This window comes from Falco cherrug, chromosome 6 (genome assembly GCF_023634085.1).
Source record: "Falco cherrug isolate bFalChe1 chromosome 6, bFalChe1.pri, whole genome shotgun sequence".
NCBI lineage: Eukaryota > Metazoa > Chordata > Aves > Falconiformes > Falconidae > Falco > Falco cherrug.
The window spans coordinates 71,111,006-71,131,748 of NC_073702.1; the positions used below are offsets into that span (position 1 = coordinate 71,111,006).

Here is a 20,743-nt window from a genome sequence, read left to right on the forward strand (position 1 = left end):
TTGGGTGGTGCAAGTCAAAGGTTTCCCACTTTTGCAATACAAAAGTAGTCCTCAGATCTTGCAGGAGATAGTCCTAGAACTGGGTAGACCCCTGTGCCTACCCCAGATTCCCTTTCCCTGAGACAGCCTCCCTCTCCCCAAACAACTGGCCCACAGCCACATCCCTCTCAGGTTTTGTTGCATGGCAAAGTCTCACACTCGGCTTTTCCTCCCGTTTCCTGCAGGTATATCCGAACTATGTACCTGGGGATCCAGAGCCAGAGGCGGAAGGAACACCAGCGGCGTTTCTACTGGGCTATGATGTACGAATATGCAGACGTAAATATGTTGCGCCTCCTGGAAACCTTCCTTGAGAGCGCCCCTCAACTGGTGCTACAGCTCTGCATAATGATCCAAAAGAACCGTGCAGAAACATTACCATGTAAGTGGCCCCTCGCCTCCCCCACTCCCCATCCTCCCGGCCTCCCCCCTCTGATCCCATGCTCAGCAGCCGATGGATGTTTTGCTAACTGTCTGCCCTGCGCAACCTGGCACGTAAGGGGCTGCCACTTTGGACAAATTTCATTCCAGCTCCGCACTGCATTTACTGGGTAAAATTTCTGCTTGGTCCACTGAGAAAAAACACACAGTATCAATGAAAAGATAAGATTCAGCTCTTCCACACCCCGTCCAGTCTAAAGAAATGATGGTGTTATGAGGAGGAGGCAGTCTGTCTCTGTTGCTATGGCAAGTGTCACCATTTGTTTGCTGCCTGGCACTGGGCAAACACAATCATTCCCTGCCTCAGTTTCCCTCCTTACGTAAGTGTGGTAATAAAACTGGCCGGATTTGAATTTGAGTTGCGAGGACAAACAGTTCAATGCCAGTGCAATGCTCTGATGGTTTCAAGTGTAGTATAAGGGTTTTTATTAATAGCTAAGCGCTGTAGGACCTTTTCTGAAGAGTGACCAGGAATCAAGTTTTAGTCATTGGTTCTCAGCAAGTTGAAGAAAAGAGCAGGGGGAAGGCGGTGAAGGGGATTGTGTAGATGTTGTAGTGCAGGTACCATTGCAACAGCAGATAGATGAGCAGGCGCTCAGAGGCAAACTCAGAGAATAGTCTGCTAACTCTGATGTCCTTGCTGCAGCGATGTCCTAAGCATGGGGCATCCACATCAGCTGATGGCATATGCCCCTGTCCCAGCCCTGGGACCAACAACTCTACCAGCCCATACCCATGGGCATGCTGGCTGCTTAAGGGTCATGAGCTCAAGGGAGAATTGTCCTTTCCAAGGACCGACAGTGGTATCAGTGGATGAGCTGCTGGGTTATTCAGCCCCTGTTCAGTTCACACACCAGGGATGACACTCGGCTTCTCAAAGACAGCCTGTGTGGCATGCCATTTCTGACAGACCTGGGGAGTTTCTTGGAGCTGAGATTGGAACTGGGCAGTTCTTCAAGGTTAAATTTTGCTGGTTGGACCAAGGTCACCACTATCTCCAGCATCAGTTAAGTTGGACTGCTCTCCCCTTCCTACAGTTGTTTACAGAGACCTCCCTTCTCCTATTTATGCAGTCTTTTTCTGAAACCTCTCATCACGAGCTCTCCAGGCCTCCAAAGAGCTGACATGATGAACATGCGTTTCTACAACTGCTGCTCATGTTTGCCAGCACCCTTTTCCTGCTGCTTCCAACATTATTAACCCTACTAAAAATGTAGAAATCATAACCTAAGAGGCTTGCCAGGGCGTTACGCAGACTGTTGGACTCACTACAGAAAGCACTGGGGGAAGTTTGCTGGCCTCTGTCGTGCTGCAAGTCAGACAACACAGCCAAATAATCCCTCTAGGCTTTCAGATCCGTGGCTCTTTCAGTTTGCCACTTCCAGGCATGGCTGCCTAATCCACTGAACAAGCTGCATCATTTTCCAACCCCCTCCCTTCTTCAGCTATGCAGTTCCTCCGTTCCTCCACCACACCGAGCAGGCTGTGCTCTCTTCCAAGGCAGCGCACGTCCCTGCCTGCCTCCCCGAGCCCTGGAGGGCTCTTTGCCTGCCACACTCCAGCAGCCAAGCTCTCAGGGTCCCCAGTGCACCCTCGGCTGCGTGCCGAGCAGCGGGCACTGCTGATGGATACGAGCAGCGGAGCTTGCTCAGTGCTTCTGACTCAGGTGCAAGGTTTCCTCGAGCTCCTCCATGCCAGTTCAGTGCTTCTGCCTTCTTCCTCCTCCCAGTCGGTATGTAATTATATAAAAGGAAATTAAATGCTGAGAGGAGATGTTATGAAAGGGAGCATCAAAGATTTCCCTTAAAGCAGGCAGAAACCAAAGGAAGATGGATATTGTTAGCAAGGCAGTGTGTTTAAAAATCAAATCAAGTCTCTCCTGGCTCATCATGTCTATGTGAGCGTGGCTCATCACAGGAAGAGGCCAGTTCTGCCTCTAAACAGGGACAGTATCAGCTGCATCACTGAGGGATGCATGCTGGAAAGATGGCCTGCAGCAGGGCTTATAAACCCAGATACAGCCCATGCTAAGATGTCCAGACTCCAGCTATTTCCACGTGGTTAGCACAGTCTCTTATGTATTAATTTAGTGCTAGAACAAGGTCAATGTACCATTTTATATGGCATACACCCCTCCTCCAAGCCCCAGTCCTCCCTGCTCTGAAGACTTCAAAGCCAAGCCCAGTGCAGGAAGCCAAGCGAGGCTCCAAATGGGTCAGCTAATGTCTCCTTCTTCTAGTTAGGGAGCTTTAGGAAGGGAGTTAATGGAATGGAACTATCAGGAAGTTTTGCTTTTTTCTCCTAGCTGCCACGTTAAAATAGCTGTTGGGGTAAGAAAAGTGAATACACTGGAGGTTTTTACTCAAACCCAGTGCATCTTCTCCAGAGATGCTTTGGAGCATGATGACAGAAAGGGCTGATCCTGCCTGTTGTGGTCACAGAGAGCAAGGGAGCGCTGCGAGCACTAACAGAAGGGGATGCAATCAGGCTAACACTTAACCTCCTGGTTTTCCATATCTATTGGGTCAGCAGAAGAAACAAAAGCCTCACCATGCCTGTAAGAACCATCTTACCCTGAGAGGTACCTGTTTGAAAGGGTTGGGTGGAACCTACGTTTGTTGCTCCTTCAGCGCTTGGAGAACAGACCAGCTTCAGTAAGGGGCCCCTGCTCAGCCAGGAGTTAGCATCTCCTGCATGGTCTGACACCACCAGCAGCAGATGTGCTGGAGGCAGAATTTGAGGTCAAGTCCCAGCCTCAGTAAAGCCTGGGACAACACCCCTGGGATGTGATGAAGGTCGGGATTCGTTCCTTCATCATATCAGTAGCACAAGGCAGACCAGATCCCAGCTTAGCTGCCGTTGCCTGATGACTCGGGAAGAGCAGAAAATAGCACAGAAAGAAAAGAGGAAAGAACTCGGTGTGCTCCATCTGACCTGGAAAGTGCATGCTGAGAGGCTGAGCTGGAGTGCTTCGTGCTGGGGCTGCTGGGACAAATGGGTTGACATCAGCTCCTGAATATGCATATGGAAGGCGGTGGTGTTGGCATGCAGGCCCTTTGTGAGCAATTCATCTGCTGCAAGCACAGCCCTGTGGGTCCAAAACAGAGTCGATGGAAGGTGAGGGAGGAAGGACGCCTCCCGCACCTCCCATGGATCAGCCCATGTCCAAAGCAGCTGAAGGAGACGAGATGCTCGCCTTCCAGCAGCACCTTTCTCAAGGGAATCTAGACAGAAGCAAGGTGATGCATTTAGACCTGCCCTTAGGAGGTGATGGGACTCTGAAGTGGATGCAGCCCTGACCCTTACTCAACTGTCTCCAAGATCTAATGGAGGATGGGATGAAGGGGTGTCCATCTCTTTCAGTTTCCTGGATAGCACTGGCCAGAGGACTTCCCCTGTTTTAAATAACATGGTGTATTTGCAGGGGGAAATGTAGTATTAACAAGAGCAGCAGCCCAGCAACCCAGATCTTCTTTTCATAATCACTCGTAGCAGATGGTCCACCTGCCTTCTTGCAGAATAAACCATCCTTCACGTTGCAGAGGCACCTGATCCTCTGCACTGGACAGAAAAGAGCACATATAACCAGTTTAAAGGTTTAGGAGACACCCACCTTCTAGGCAGTTAGCGAGGTGAGAGAGATCCCAGTTTTTCAGCATGAATCTCCTCTTAAAGAGATTTCCTTGTACTTATTTTTTTTTCATGTGGCTACTTTAAAACTTAATGAGATTTAGCAGAACCTCTAACGCCCTTCCACTCATGTCACAAAATCTTTATGCAAAGGTTTTGCTGAGAATTTGCCTGCAGGAGGCTGCGGTTTTCAGCGCAGGGTTTCCCTCCGCAAAAAGAACTGTCTATCCAGTGATGCTGTGCCCGGCTCCTCTATAACCCTGCTGTTGATCTGAAAGAGATTTACAGCATAAGCCTTCATTTTGCAAAGTCCTGTTGAAATCTCTGGGATTTTGTGAGGTGTCTGCACACTCTGCAGCCTGCAATAAGTAGTCTGAAGCTGCTTGTATATTTAAGGAAAAGCAACATTAGCCTCAGTTTTTTGTAAGGGGTCACTCTTAAGCGGAGTGATACAAGTTAAGCACTAAAAGGGATTTTGAGACACCTCAGCTACAGATGTGTGTTGACTGCAGAGTTATCCTGGTGGAGTTTGCAAATCTTCTTGTCCCTTCCAAAGCAAAGTCCTATCTTTTGTCATGTCCTCACTCCTTCTGTACCATGCCTGGGGACTACTTATGATCAGGGCTTGTCCTTTTTTGCAGGGGCACACTAAGATGCTTTTCCCTGTCACTTGGTTTAGAAGACTTAACAGGTCCTTGGCAGGGTATTGAAGGACAAGCAGCAGGGATGAATTAGCCGCTGTCCTCAAGCTGTTCTCCCCCAGAGAAGCCAACCCCAATGAGCTAAGTGGGTTTGAGATGAGGCAACCTGAAGTTAAACACTCCTACACCCGAGTGAGAGGATTCCTCTGTGGGTGATAATGAGTTAAGGCTAATGTGGAGATAAATTTCTCAGTTAATTTTCCCCCAATGACAGGCTGATGTTAACCAGTAGTGTGCTGTGAATAATGCTTATACTGTGAACTATGTACTGTCTGAAATGTCCTGTTAGATTTATTCATAGGATAGGAAATTTCTGAAGGCACAATGACTTGTGAGGAATGGTTTGAGATCTAAAACCAAGGCCATATCTAAAGGGCAACACATGAATGGATTACTTCTTACTCAGTCCCCTTCCCACTCAGGCCCCAAAGATCAAAGTAAGCTTCTTAGCTGGGGCAATCAAGTTAGAAAAGGGGCCTTCAGCCTTTAGTTGCCCAAGGGTTTGATTTTCAAATGTGATCAACAGTGGCCTGAATATAACTGAAGAAGCTAAAATTCCCATGTCTCCACTGGAAGTGGAGAACAGACTCATTAGATTTGAAAGTTCATCCTGCAGGTAGCACTGCTAACCCTGAAGGGGCACTAGAAGGTGGTGCAAGATCCTTCACGCTGGCCTGGGCTGAGCAGGTACGTCCATCGGAGAGCCCAACAGAAATGGCACCAGCAATGGGCACCCATCATCATCATCACTGTTGCCCAGTTAGCATGGGTCTGTCATGGTTTTGGCTTGACCCAGCTGAGCCAAGCAATCCCCAAGGACTGCTTCGGAGCAAATACAGACCAGGGACCATTCCCAGCAGGCAGTTGGATGTGGCCACCTTTGGATGGCAACATATGGGATATGGATGGAACCAGAGTGTAACTACTGGCCAGTGGGCTGGATAAAAGTCCCTGAAAATACTTGATTCTTAGTAGAGATGCAGCTACAGAGGACTGTGGGTGGGAGATGCCATGCTGGATGGAAAAGCTGCTTTTTTAGGGGAAAGTGCTTGCTATGGGGTGTTGCTTCCTGTTTGCCACAGGTGTCTTTCAATTTGGGTGTAACTAAATATGTAAATTCCAACAGTGCTCAAACATGAAACCAAAACCCCAAATTCAAATCTCCATGACCTCACTACACAAAATTGTCCCCATTTCTGGAGAGTCCTGTAGTTAACCATCATAAATAAGCCACTCAGGTGGATTCCACAGGGCTCAGTACAAAGAAGACTAACACGTCATCTACAGACTCTGTTTGGGATGGGTAAGACATTGAGGCAGGTCCAAGCAAAGTTCTTTTCCCCCAGAAGCAGAAATCCCCTTCCCTTTTCTGACTGGTGTATTATTCATAAGATCCAGCAAGATAACTGCAATATATGCCTAAAAAGTCTTTGCCTTATAGAGTCCTCGGTAACAGGAGATGTTGTAGGGGTAAGGTCTACCAGCATCACACGCTGGGCTTTACCTTGGACTGTGAGACAGATCATAAGGGAAAAAAGATGCTAAAACTTAGCCCATGGGGTTGAAGGCATATTCTTTCTTTCTCTTTCTCATGCCATTCCTTGGGGAGTAAAAGATATGGGAGGCACCCGTCACCCAGCCCTGGTTCCCTGTGACAGAAGAGGCATGAGCAGAAAAGCAGTTGCTCATTGCCGTGTGGGCAAGGGACCCCACCAGTTGTCTGCTTGCTGAAGGGGCTTGGCAGGGAGGAACCGGGGTAATCTGCATTGAAGTTTGTCCTGATTCAACCATAGTTTCCCTTTAAATGTTCATCAGCAGACCAAGGAGGCATCTCACAAAATGCCCAGATAGCTCCAAACACATAAGCAGCTTTCCTGGGAGGCCACTCATATGACTCAAGTGCTTTGCCAGACTGGGGCATATGGCTCTGTTCCTGCCTTCCCCTCCTTCTCACCAAAGCCGGATGACAGATAGCAATTTGGTGCCCTGCTTGAAATGAGTCGCTGGTCCCAGGCCAACTCCCAGCAGCATCAAAAAGCCATCCCCACAGTTGGCAGTGGGCACTGAGGACGTCTTGCTTTGGCGTGCTGAGAGCAGACCAAGCCTGAGGCACGCTGGCATTGAGCGGCATGGGGAAAGCTTACCCTATCATCAGCCGTATTGTCCCAGCGCGGTGGGAAAGAACTGGGTCCAGGAGCCTTTGAAGACAGTGACAGCATTTATTATTCTTTTTTCCAGTGGGCTTTGGAACAAGCCCAAAGAGAGATGTCATCCTTTAGCCCATCCCCACCTGCAGCTTCTCCGTCCACCACCTTGCCATAGCTCTCACTCTGTTATTTTGGAGTGCTGATAAAAAACCTGTTCCATACCACGTGCCACCATCACACGCAGGACATGCCACAGCCAATAAAGATGAGTCACTGTTCACGGGACAGCACTGGCAGGTAGCCAGTGCTGCCAATTTTAAGCTTTGTAAGACTGTGGTAATCACCGGGAGGTGGTTACATCATCAGAGCACTACACAAGCATTAGCGCATGCTGTTCCTGGGAGCTGCAGGCCAGCTGGGAAACTGAGGCACAGAGAAAGAGGTCTGAGTAGCTAAAGGTCTTGGGGAGAATGTCTGCACTGCAGGCTCCTGGGTAGCAAGTTCATGCCAAGCAGAGTCCAGGCAGGAAATTAAGGCTTTTTCAGGTAGTTCTATGTTGCAGACTTTCTTGGAGACATCCCTCTTAATGGCGGATTCATGATCAGAGCATAGGAAGAGGTGGGTGCACACTGCTGTGGAATTGGCCAGTAAAACACACGGGAATTCAAGTCTCCATCTTCCGGTTGCTCGCGTGTGCAGCTCTGGGGTTCACATCAGGCATCTAGGAGGGCATGCTAACTCTGAATAAACAGAGAGCACACAGCCACTGAGATGTGCAAAACACATGGGGAAGATGCCGGGCAGGTGCTGGGCAAGGACATCTCTGTGCTTCTACCCCAGATGCAGGTGGAGCAGTTCAGGTTGATGCAACTGGCTCAAAATTGCTGAGTATCAAAGGGAAGAACTTTCTTTTTTCAGAAACTGTCAGTTGTCTTACATGATTAGCTTGAGGTGACAGTCCTGAGTCTGGGAGTGCAGCAGATTTACTGAGTCTGTAGAAATCTCCTGAAATGACTTTTGTCCTAAGTGGCATTTGTCCAACCTCATGCTCTCAGTCCCTTCAGTACGTTCACATCTTCACACGGACAATCACTGATGGGGGATGTCCACAAGGCCCAGCCGTTTTCCTACCACAGGAACCCATATATAATATACTCTTAAGGTGCAAACAGACGTTTGCAGTAGCGGAACGGATGCATGGCTTGATCTCAGCCTGTCCTTGGGGAAGGTGAAGTTCATTAATCTGTTGAAGAGGCAGTCTCAACTCCATCCTGTACTCACATGAACTTCTGAGAAGGCAAAAAGACCCAGGAGAGACAAGCCAACGTGAGCATGACTTAACGGGGGAATGCTGGCGTGCCATTGAATTCTAGCCCCCTGCACATCACTTAGACCTTTTGCAGAGCGTACAAAGCATGGGAAGGAGAGGAAGAAACAGGTTCCTGCTGTTATAGTTGGAAATCAGTGTCACTGGTGCCTTCAGCTACCCCACTGCGAGACAGCACCAGCTGCACCACATCCGTTTTTGTCACTTCGTCACTCCCCCTCACAGAAGTGCTCTGCCAGACTCACTTTAATGATGCCATCCCTGTGTACTCTCCAGAAGTGTTGAGAATGCTCCTTCTTTTCAGGAGACTAGTCCCCACCCTGCAATTATGCTGAGACAATTCCACCAATGCCCCCTTACACAATAACAAAGATTTATAAACCATAAGGTTAGCAAAGTGTGCACTGCTGCCACATCACCTCTAAACACGCTGAACGAAGACCTCTTACCTTGAGCAGTGAGTGTGAACCAAGCTGGGTTGCGTTCCTCTTCCCCATCAGGTAAAAGCAGCATTTCCAGAACTGGGGTGAAGTTATTTCTCTAAAGGCCTGCAAACTTCCTGTGTCCAGGCCAAAGCATTAAACAGAGGTTGTTTGCAGGATCCGTGTTTGGTACTGTCACAGACTGTTTGAAACTTTGCCTTGACGTTGCCTCGTCTCCAAGGAACTGGCCACGGGAGCTGTATTTATAGCAGGAAGTTCCTTCACTAAGCCCTGGCAGATGTTGCTTCCGAAATCTGGTGATGAGTCCGTTGGGTTTCATCTATACTAATAAATGGAAACACATAAGAAGATGAGCACAGCCACCAGATCTTGGTCATCCATGGGGTTCAATTAGCAGCGCAGTCCTTGGCACATATTGAACTCACGGCAGCTAGCACCAACCCAAACAATTCCCAGGCTTGGCTCAGGCATTAGCACAGGCCAAGAACGCTTCCCAGCGAGCATTCTGGATTGGGCCATCCTGTTTGGGAGGCTGAGACAGAATAACAAGATGGGTGTAGCAGTCAACAGAATTAGGCTTTGCGCAGTTACTGATCTCTAAGCGCAGGCTCCAGCTTCAAAGCTGCCACAGACCTGTGCTAGGGAATAGAAATTCTCATGGTTACTTTCAGAAGCAGACAGCAGAAATCCTAGAGCTTTCCTTTCCGCTGCTGAGGTGCTCCCCTATTTTTCAGAGTATTTCAGTCCCACTTGCAAGATCACAGCATCCTTTCAACTTGTGCTAGGCAGGTTTAAATTCTTCTCAGTGGCTGCAGCTCGCATCTGAATTAAGAAAGAATGCCAGGATAAAGATGCTGCAACAAATAGCAAATGTACGGTGTTAAAATGCGAGTTTATTGTATGTGTGTGTAGAGTTGTGTTGTTTCACAGCAACTATCCTTACTCAGAATATAGAGATGAGCGGGGAAAGATTTTATTCTAAGTCAAGCCATTTGTTGTTTTCCTTATCAAAGTTGGTGGGTTTTTTTCCCCATTTCAGTGCGTTCTAGTATTATCATGGGGTGTGTTTCTTTTCTGAAGGTTCCTCGTGGTAGAGTTCAAATATCATTAGGTCTGAAAAATCTCAGCATAGGACACTCGTTATGATCTTTGCAGAGTGTAAACTTGGAGTGACTCTGCTGGAGCCTGTGAAAAGATTCAATATACTCAAGAATCTGAACAAAAACCTGGCCGCTAAAAGTTGTGTCTAAAGTGTCCTTCACAAAGAACCAGCTGTCGAATGTGCAATATGATTTTTCCTCCAAGAGTAACTCCTCTTGGATTTTGCCATCTTATTCTTCCCAGTTAATCATGTTTGTTTGTTTGTTTGTTTTCCCCTTGTTGCTCTGGGAAAGACTGTTTTAAATAGCAGAGGGAAAATCCCTAGATCTCAGCAATCAATGACCACACAACACTGCACATCTAACCAAGAGGCTACAAGATAAACATACCTGAGTGTCTTTAGTCTCTAGAGATCCATGGTGTATCCATGCTAATGGTGGTGCTTAGCTCTCCATATCAATTATTACGGTAGCTTAGGTTGACTTTTTTCTCATCTCAGGTGCCTGGTAAGATCTGGATGCTTCTGGGCCATGCGGATGGCCGTGTAGAGACAAGGCTCTGCTCAGGCTACCCTGATTTCTGAACTGAGGTCAGAAGCAAGTGAGCACGGGAGGACCCAGAAAGTACACCAAGAAAAAGCAATGGAAGTCTATGGAGATGACTAGTACACTTCTCTGCTGGCCGTGTTCCTTTCAGGTCAAACCAGGTTTCTGTGATAGACTTTACTGCCCTGTAGTATTGCCTGCAAAGAGGGATTTTGCTCTGCATGCATAGATTGAAATCCTGTCCTTGAGTTAGGTGTTGTCAGGACATCCTGATGCAGCATTTCAAGTAAAATCTCTTGGGGTCTCTTGAGGAGCTTCAGATCTTCTTGCCTCTGGCTGTTCACTTTTGGGGGATCCAGGTGGGGTTCCTTTTCAGCGTGATTCTGAGACAGTGGTTGAAGGCGTGCAGATTAATAGGAATTTAACTAGAAGTCTTTATAATTACAGTGACTGTGCAGAAGGTATCTCACCCTGGATAGAGCAGCAATTCATACAGCTTTTGACAAAAATAGACATGTGTAAGAGTTCTCATGATCTATTTCCAAACAACCTAAACTGTGCCCAGGAAGTCCTGGCTGCTGCTCTCCCAGCACATTTCCACTGCAGAATTAGTCAAGATGATGGGTACCTGAATAAATTTAGATCAGGCTCAGACCAGACCGTCTGTATGTGTGGCGTTAGAAGACAGAGATGCACATGGCTGTTGGTTCTGAGTGTCTCTATGAACTTCAATGCAGGCCTGTCCACATGACATTCTGCATGCCCTTTGGAGGATGGACTGGGGAAAGATGCACAGGGGCATGTTGGGAAGATCCTGAGATCTTGTCACCTGTGTAAGATAGCCTGAGTCCTCACTGCTGGGGGTGTGGGTTACCAGGCTACGTGAACCCCAAGTGATAACAGCAGCTATTCTAGTTGGAAACACCATCAAATGTAGCCCTGCACCAACATCAAAAACACCAACAGTAAGATCAATGAGTTTTCTTTTTTAGTGGCCAAGAATCACAAAGGAAAGAACTGTTCTATGTCAACATCCTCTAAATAGCATCCATTGCAGTGAGGCTATCTGCTTTTGGTGAGAGAGAGAGACAGTGAATTCTTTCCTTTATTTCTTTTTTTAACATTTAGGAGAAGTTTCAAAATGGAAGAGCCATTTCAAAATAAATAGCCTCATGTCATAATTAATGTCATAATAATTAATGTCACATCAAAAGGGACTCCAAAGGCAAAATTAGTTTTGTTGTGTGCCTCCTGTCTCCTCTACTCCATGATTGCCTCCAGCTTCTTTAGGACTGAAACTATTCACCAAACTCATCCCAGATTTCTGGGTGCTCTTAGACATCTGCCATGAATTGTTCCCCCTGAAAAGTGTGAGTTTGATGTTCATTTCCTATATCACTACCATTAGACTCCCATCAGAGACTCTGGTAGCTGGATGGACCTTCAGAAGAGGGCTTTTCTCCACAAGGTAGTGTTTGCCCATCTAGCTGTAGCAATAGTCACACTGGCATTTTCCTCAGACAGAACTTTGAAAGCATAGCCTAGACCAGCTTCCTAGAAGGATTAACCTACACTGCCAAAATAACATTTTGCTGGCATAAAACTGTCTGCACATCTGTATTATGCCTTACCTAAGGTCTCGCTGCCATGTCTGAGCTCCCCAGAGTTGTCTGGACACAGCAGCCACCTGGGCTAATTTACTCTGCCAAAAAGCCCAGCCCGGAAAATCCGATAATATGAGAGGCTCCATCTCCAGGACCTGAACCACAGGTCTTTTACATTATTTTTAAAGTGATGAAGGGGATTATATGACTATGTTTGTGATAGGCAGAGGTCTGTGCACGGATTAGGTCTATACCTGTAATGCAAGCAGTGCTGGAGCCCAGGCAACGACACCCAAGTGATTCTGTTAACATGGTCTGTGGTACAGTTTTGGCCAGCTAGCCCTTTCCCAGAGCTTTCCAGGGCAGGAGAAAATGAGTTCACGTAGTTCAGGAGCCATTCCCAAAAGGCAGATTGGATACAACTACGGAAAGTTTAATAGTATGGACATGGCCAGCCCTGCCAGCTGGGCTCAGGGTCAACAAATAGCCCTGGCTCTGTTTCTCATTTGCTCATTTAGGTGTCACAACAGTGACCCAGGTTCTCTCAAGGCCTGCGTTCCCATGTGCCCTTCTCCTCTCTACTCATCTTTTATGAGCCATTATCTGGTGGTGAGCTACTACACAGGATCAAGTATCTCGGTTAGCTAAGTGAGAGGAGTCTTGTTTGAAGATCAGTGCTGAGATTTCAGCTAAGTGCTGCCAGAAACGTTTCAGCAGTGGAGTGGCTGTCAGGAGCTTTTTTGCCTACATGAACAGGTAAAAACAAAGGTACCTGTGGTCAGCATCCTAGGAAAGGGGTGAGGCTATTGTGGAAAGCAAATAGCGAACTTAGGTGCCTGTAAGGACGCTGTACATGCGCACAAGCTCAGCCTTCTCATTGATGTAGCAGCGGGGTATTGTCTTCCTGCTACTGTTTTCTCGAGGATGGGTGATAACTCTGGCTGTTCATGGAAATGCAACTTGCATATGTCCTCTGACTGATCATGGGCACCCTTCTCTCAGCAGGAGGGTGTTGGGGGCTTGGCCTTCAGCAGTATAAAATCATTATGTTGCGTCACTTGAATGTGCCCATGTTATGTTGGGTCTGTCAGGTTCTGCTTGTGCAGGAGCCAGTGCTAGCTGTTCTGCTCATCCTGGAGCCGGGAACAGGTTTCCCCAGCCCCCCTTTCTGCTCTCCTCACCTTGCTGGGACTCAGGCTTCTCTTCTGAGCTCTTGTGGGGAGCTGGTGGATGCCAAAACACTGCTCCCTAGGGTACTTTTCATCTTACCCACTTCTCCTTGTTTGATCATTTCAGTTTGATCACCCACACTCCAGGTAGAGTCAATGGAGAGACAGAGAGGCATTTCGGGAAGGCAGCTCACCCCTGTCTCAGACAGCGTTCCTTGGGTGAGATAAATATTGAAGCAGGTGATACAAGGAAGATCTTCATTAGGAGTGTTTTAAAATGAGGAGGGGGGGAGGGAAGCTTTGCCGATCCTTACATGGTGGGTGATTGCCAACGTTTTCAACTTTTGACACTTCTCTGAGGGTATTCAAGGATAATCCAAAACAGAGGGCAGATTATCCCGTTTCTGCTTGGCCTAGGGTGCTTGTGCCTCCTGCAGAAGGATCAGTCACTGGCTTGCATCCTGGAGAAAATACAGGACTAGATGGCCCCAGGGCCTGAGCTGTTTGGCAGCTCCCGAGTTCACAGAGGAGATGGATAGGAGGAGACATGATAGAAACAGCCGAGATAATGAGAGCACAGATCAGAGGAATGTGGCTGGTCACCTCTTTCTAGCAGTAGAGAAGGGGCATTCAGGAGAACTGAAAGGCAGCAGGATGAAAGGGGAGGAAAGCAAGTCCTTTCGAAACACAATCCATAGTGCACCTGTGGACCTCAGTTCCTCAAGGCAGTGCTAAGGTAAAGGTTGAGGGGGAACTAAAGAGAGATCCAGCATTTCTGGGGTCACTGTGCACATCTTAATTTAGCAAAAAGAAAAGGGTTTAGGAAGCATGCACGTTTCAGGACATGAGCCAGCCTTTAACTTGCAAGGGGTGGGAGCACCACTCTCCATGTGAGCAAGCTGTTCTGAAGTTAGTTGCCTTGCTATGGACTTTCTCACTCTCACAATAAAAGGTTTGGAACGTGGATGTTCCTCTGGTCTAATGTGGAAGAGTCCTCCTTGTGCTAGCTTGGACATGGACTATCTTATAGAGAAACTCAGTGCAAGCCTTGTGTCAGGAAATCCCAGTGGGATTCAGTGGTAGAAGACCCTTTCTTGTTGTCCAGAGGTACTTGGAGATTGGTCCCTGAATTGAGTTTTTCACCTTTGTTTCCTGCCTGTTTTCCCAAACAACCACCAGCATTTTTTTGTTTCTTATGGACTGGTGACACTGTGTCCCTGTGGGAATCAGGTCCTGGGGAGAAAGGCACTGTGGTGTTCCTTGGAGGAAGGTCTGGGAAGAGCTCCCAAGCAAGGGAGCAGATGCTGGATTTGAAACTCAACCCCTTGCCCAACAAAAACAAAACATTTTTATGAGAAAAGAGCAAAGGACAGGACACTGGTGTAACAGCTCTTTCCACTGTCAGGCTCTGGGTTTTCATTCCTGATCACTCCGACTCTGAGTGGAGTACAGAGCTGTCACACAGGTGTGAGGAGGCCATTCCTGGGTCAGACTTACACGTGATGTTCACCACAGGTGGAACAGTGCTCATCTGCCATAATGGACTGGTGGCACACTGGAGAAACTGGTTAAGGGAGTGTCCTGAAATCCTATGAGGAAAATGAATGGCAAAACAGTCTATGCAGCCCTTTATTATTTATATACTGGTAATGATCCCTATTTTTCCATGTAGAAAGTGAAAAAGTAAGAGGGAAAATGAAGGAAAGAAGGAAAAAGTCATTCTTTCCTCTGAAAGGAAAGAAAAAAGAAAGATTAAGCATCAGGCTCCAGCAGGAACAAATGAAGATCAGACCTGGGGTCTGATTATGACCTCTTTTACTTCGTGTAATTAAATATAAACATATTAAAAAGTAAGGGGTAGTGACTCAGGCAACGTTACAAAAGCAGAATCTGGCTCAATTTCTGTTTTATATAAATGCATTTTCACTCTGTGTGCATCAGAATGAAAACCTGTTCCTCGATTCAGACTGAGCTTCAGGGAGGAATGTGCCACCCAAAGGGGAAAACCCCCTGACAGGGTTCACGGCGCAGAAGCCTGAGCAGCCAGCGAGTGATGGGGAAGAACTGAGATGTGGCATTTGGCATTAAGCAAGCGGTGCCTTTGCACAGGGGTTGATGGAAGGTTTCTTGTCACACTGAATATTTGCTGTCCAGCTCACCCAGGAGAAATGTTGGTATCTTCCCATTTTGTTTTACTGGAGTCTTCAGGAGAATTAATGTCAAAAAAGAAACAGAGCACCATTTAGGCATCATTTTCAGCTTTAAAGGGACAGGCACCACAGTAAATACTTAGGGAATATGCTACAGTAAGTACGTTCAAATTACTTACAGCCAATAACTTGCAGCTGGATTTGTGATGAAAACTGTGGAGAGCCCTAGTGAAAAACCTCTCTCCTCAGCTGAACAACCCTGCGAGTAAGGGAAAAATGGATATATTGTTAATTTTAAATATTCATTTGTGTGTGTGTGTGTGTGTGTGTGTGTGTGTGTGTGTGTGTATGTGATTTGTCTATGGCTTTTGTTAGACTAGTTGCAAAGCCACGTGTAACTGCATAGCATGAATAGGCTGGATAGACTGGGATGGCTTTCCATGCACTGGTTTTATTCCTGCATATACATGGCCTTTAAAAACAGCAATGGCAATTTAAGGGGAATCATTGTTTTGAGTCTCTTGTGGATGTGGATTTGTCAAAGACCTTCATTACATTTCTGAGATAGCCTTTTCTTTTTCTGGGCCATCAGTAGGAACCAGAGGATGAAAACTGAAACAGGCTGAAATTCAGTCTGCCCCAGCACGGCTCCAGGAGCTTCCCTTGAACTCAGTGTGGTTCGTGCTCCTCTCCTCTGGTATCACGTTGCTACCTGCATTACGGTCTGGACCACTCGTGTTTTCATGATCCAAAGCAATGGCTTTTGTTTCCCTTTCTCAGACATTCAATATTCCTTGGACCAACATTCTTCTCAAAAAGTTTAGCCTTTTATTTCCCACTGTTTTCTCATTACTCTTCACCATTTACTGTTGCTTAGTCTCCATGCCACGTCTCTTTACCACTGAGGACTGTTCATTAGCTCCCCTTGAGAAAGGCAGAATTGCTAAGGCAAGAAGTCAGCATCAAGGCAGTTCAGGCTGGTGGGTGAGTTCAGCTCCAGATTCAGACACTCAAACAAAGGTGTCTCTGATGGAGGTGTCTCCATGTCATGGGGGTGTCCAGGCTTCACTTGTGTTCAGTGGAGCTACAGGCAGTTCAGCCACAAGGTCTAAACAATGACCTTTGTGCAGCTCTGGCTCCACTGGCTGTAATGACCAAGGAAACAACTTGTGTGACTTTTGCCTAGTGTCATTTGAGATGCCCTCGGTACTCCGCCTCATTCTAGCTCCCAGCTCAAAAATATTCTTGCCTTCTATGTGCAAGTTTGTCATATCTGCCAGCCCCACATGCAGGGCTGGAATATCCTAGAGCAATCCAGCAATGTTGCTGGATTCCCATCTGTGATGGTTGCGCTAAACCTTAATTCTCCATTAAGTAAGAGACTTCACTTACCCGTGGAAAACCTGAGGTGAGTCTCTGCTGTAGGAGCTGAATCCTGCCTGAAACGCTCTGGCGAGGTGCACCGTGATGTGAAGGAGATCTCTTCCCTGCTTTAGCATGGATTGTATATGAGACCTGCCTGGGGTAGATCCTTCAAGTCTTAGTGCCTCATCTTTCAAATGGGGGTATTATAGAGCTCTACCTCACCATGCTGAAGGTAGGTTAGAAGATGTCTCACCATGAGGACTTCAGGACACATTACTGAAGGGATCTGGGGACTAATTCTTGTGATATGTCATTCAAGACACATGGGCTTGAATCCTCAGTGGTGCTGACTACAGCTTGTGAGTCACTCATTGCTTCCTAGCAGGTGACAGGAGGAGTTCAAGGACTGTTGTACAGCCCTGTGAAGAGAGTTTGAAGGTAACCCCAGTTTATGCCGGTCTGACTTGTTATGGGCAGGTGGGATACAGATCCCATAGATGCAGCCACGGGGCTTCCAGCCCCATGGCAGCTGATGTCCTCCTGGCCTGAGAATGCCCACAGAGACATGGCAGTGCATGGCAGGTATTTTCCACTCCCAAGACTATGCACAGAGTTGGAGGAGTGGGAGTGGGTTTTTTAAAGTGACTTCAGTTTTAAACCACCCCAACCCTTTGATAAACAAACCTTGGAAGGGAGTTGAAACCCACTCATGCTAGATGAAGGTGCGTCAGTCACCATGTGTGAAAGTCTCAAAATCAAAATAAAAACATATTTCCCATATGATTCAATTTACCAGGACTTTTTCTTGTAGTTTTAATTGGAGAGATCTCTATAGTTGCTTAGAAATAAGGCCTGGAGAAGTGGAAAAGAAAGGAACATTTATTCCACAGTCTGAGAGAATTGTACTTTGTGTGAAGATGCCACAGGCTAGAAGTGACAGGGAAAGATGGGAATGGGAAACTTGTGGTCAAGATGACAAAAGCCGAGACGTGCTTTGTTGTTTAAGTCTTTATGAAACAGCCAGGGAATAAATTCTGTGGCAGCACAGTAAGAAGTACTGGAGAAAAGTCTTCATATCGCTCCATGGTTCCTGTTGCCGTCCACCTACAGATCGCACCCCCTTACACCCCGGTCCAGATCCTGCTCATCATTAGGATGCCAAAATTCACATTCACTGCAGAGTTGTGAATTTTTAAACAACAGCAGGAATATGTCAAAATGTCTAGAGATACTTCATTCCCTCCCTTAGATCTTAGGGCAAATGAGGAGGCAGTGAACTGTTTTGTAAGGGTAGGACTCATCCCGCCTGACTGCAGGTGTTCGCAGGTCCCCGCGTTCCTCTGTCAAGGGATGGAGTCAGACACTTTGGGAGCATGAGTCAACCCCGTCCTGTCCCACACATGGATCTTAGGACAGGGTGAATCACTTTCTGGGGGTGTCTGCCTCTCTCTGTTGACTCAAGGAGATGTTCAGATGACTATCAGCCGGCATGGTACCATGTATATAACGTGAGTGACTCAAGACACTCACTTCTTAGCCAGCTCTGTGCCGTTTCCAGCACAGACCATGATTAGTGTAAATTTCTGCACTGAAAACACTACAGTGGGAAAAGCCTTTATGTGTATACTGGGGGTTTGTTTCTGGTGTATTTTATTCCTCTCTCTATTCTAGAATAAATGGACCCAACAGAAACATTTTTAAGGCAGTGTGACACATCTGCCTCTTGTGGGTTGGCAGTGCTTGAGTTTCTAGTGTACTGGTACCTCTAAAGCCATACAAGTTTCTAGTGTAACAGCACTAAAATAAGGCAATACATGACTTTTTTTTCTTCTTCTTCTTTTTTTTTTCCTGCTAATCATGGAAAGTTTTTAAACTGGATAGCTAGAAGATACTGCAACGAACAGTACTTACACATGTAGCATTGCTTAGCTTAAGAATTGTGTGGCAATGCTTAGCCTTCCAAAACTGTTCAGTATGTATACCAAAAATGTATTGCACCTAGTAGGTTAAAAATAAGTCTAATTTACATCTGTTTGAGGATAAGGCTATTCACTTTTAGAAGTTTCCATCCATTTGGGTCCCCAAGTCCTATATTTAAGTGTTTCTTATGAGGACTTAGAACTTGGGGAAAATTGTGGTTTTCTTAAAGACAATGGCCTAAAGCTTCCCTCTTTGATAAAGCCACTGAGCTTAGTGGGTTGTGGTTTGTTGTTTTTTAAAACTCAGTCTCAAATGCTAATACACATGTGAGCCCAAAGGCAAGATATTCAGAGAGAGACTTGAGAGCGGATGGAAGTGTGTAGTTTTTGTGGACCTGCAGGCTGGGAGAATTTCAGTGAGGGGCAGAGATGGAGGTCTGCTGTCCTTCCTGGCCACCTTTTTCATCACCTCTCCTCCAGACACAGCTAGACTGGAAGGAGGAAAACCTTATCACACCATACTGTGAGGTGGGCACCTCAAAAAGCAGATGATAAAGTCTCTAGGTGAGGTCTGAAGAGTCATTGGATCTTCTTTCCACCCCCGTGGGAGCCAGAAGAACAAATGTAGGGTTTTCAGACATTTTAGCTTTTTAACCCTGAGCAGCTGCAGCAAGCTTAAAGTAGTAAAAGCAAAAAAGAACTGGACCTATCTTTCAGTATGTTACACACCAGAGATGAAGAGGCATTTGTTATTGTTTGTTTTGCCTGAAACCATTAGCATTTTTCCTTTAGATTTGATAGGTGATGCTCCCAGACAAATCTTCAGCCAAGGCCCAGTCAAACTATAGCTACCAAATTACTGAGCTTCCCAAACACAGATCTTGGTCCATCATCTGTTCCCTCACCTGCAGAGCAGTTGTCCAGTGAGCAGCAGTCAGAGCAAAGGAATAAGGTGTCAGTAGCCTTTTCTTTTCCCATGAATCTGTCAATTAGTTTTTATAGTGATGCTTTGCTCAATGAGTTGTTCAATTTATCCTTGCAATAATCAATGGTATTCTATTTTTAAAAGCTCCTGAAGTGTGATGGGGCACTATTTTATCCTTCGGAGAAAATAAATAGTTTAAGTGTTGGTTGTGATGGGTAATAGATCAGGCCCCTTTGGAATATTATGGGGTGCCTTCCCCATGCCAGGGCACAGGGAGATGAGTTAGGAACTGAGACGACCCCAGTACAGGCAGTGCCCTAACTGATGGGAGCAGTACCGCAGGGTCTGAGTGCACTGGGCAGAGCTGCATGCTGGCAACGGCTCCCTCAGACAAGGCAAGGGGATGGACCAGATCCAGGGTCTCTTCAGGGGGTCCCACCAGAAGGAGAATGAGACAGTGCTGGAGACAGAACTGTGGCTTGGATCTGTGGTCCATCCAGGAGACAAGCTGGAGATGAGCTACCTCCAATATAGGTCTTCAGCCCATCCTGGAAATAGGGCAGGGGAGTGGCTGGAGGGATCATTTTTCTTTGTTTTGGGACTGTCTGGAGGGTGCTGGTGAGTCTTGATGTTCCCTGTATTTATATATTCATCTGTATGGGACCACAAGGTGACAAAAAACTGCCTGTTTTTCCCCAAGGTGAATACAAGGGGGGATTCCTGATTCAGGCAGTATCAAGTACAAGTCAATGGGAATGTTGCTTGTATGGAGGTATTTTAGAATAAAAAAGCATCCATACAGTTACAAGTAATATAGATGTCCTGCTCTTGCAATGGTGCGCTCCAAGATAGACCCCCTTCTACAGAAAGTAACCTTCACATTTGGGCTGCAGCACCGAGAGCAGATCTGGATTTCAGATTCTCAAATGCTGATCTAAACAGGATGAGGACAGAGGCTGTTCCTTGTGAGAAGAGGAGAGCTGGGGTGGGGTGGCAGACCCAATGGCTCATGAAGATAAGCACAATGTGCTGTGTCAGAGAACTCCTGAACGCAGCATCATTTCCAATTCCCACGCTGATATGCCTGTGTTTCTCTCCTCCAGACTGTAAGGACAACCTGACGTGAGTTGAACCTTTGGGCTACTGAGCCTGCCCCAGATGCAATAATTTAGTGAACAGATGATGTTTCCAACCAAACCTCCTGTCTAACTCAGTGGATCTGTGTGTCTTCCGGCAG

The 20,743-nt window shown here is 46.8% G+C and overlaps 1 protein-coding gene across 2 annotated transcripts in view; it reads left to right on the forward strand.

The window, feature by feature from the left end:
• XKR6 (XK related 6) overlaps positions 1-20,743 on the forward strand; it is a 212,574-nt gene that overhangs the window by 159,901 nt on the left and 31,930 nt on the right. For both annotated transcript variants that reach the window (XR_008732825.1, XM_055714225.1), the window contains exon 2: positions 225-421. Coding sequence is in view for 1 of the 2 variants with exons in the window: in XM_055714225.1 (XP_055570200.1) it covers positions 225-421 (197 nt within the window). In the remaining variant the exon portion in view is untranslated. The remainder of the gene's footprint in view (positions 1-224; positions 422-20,743) is intronic.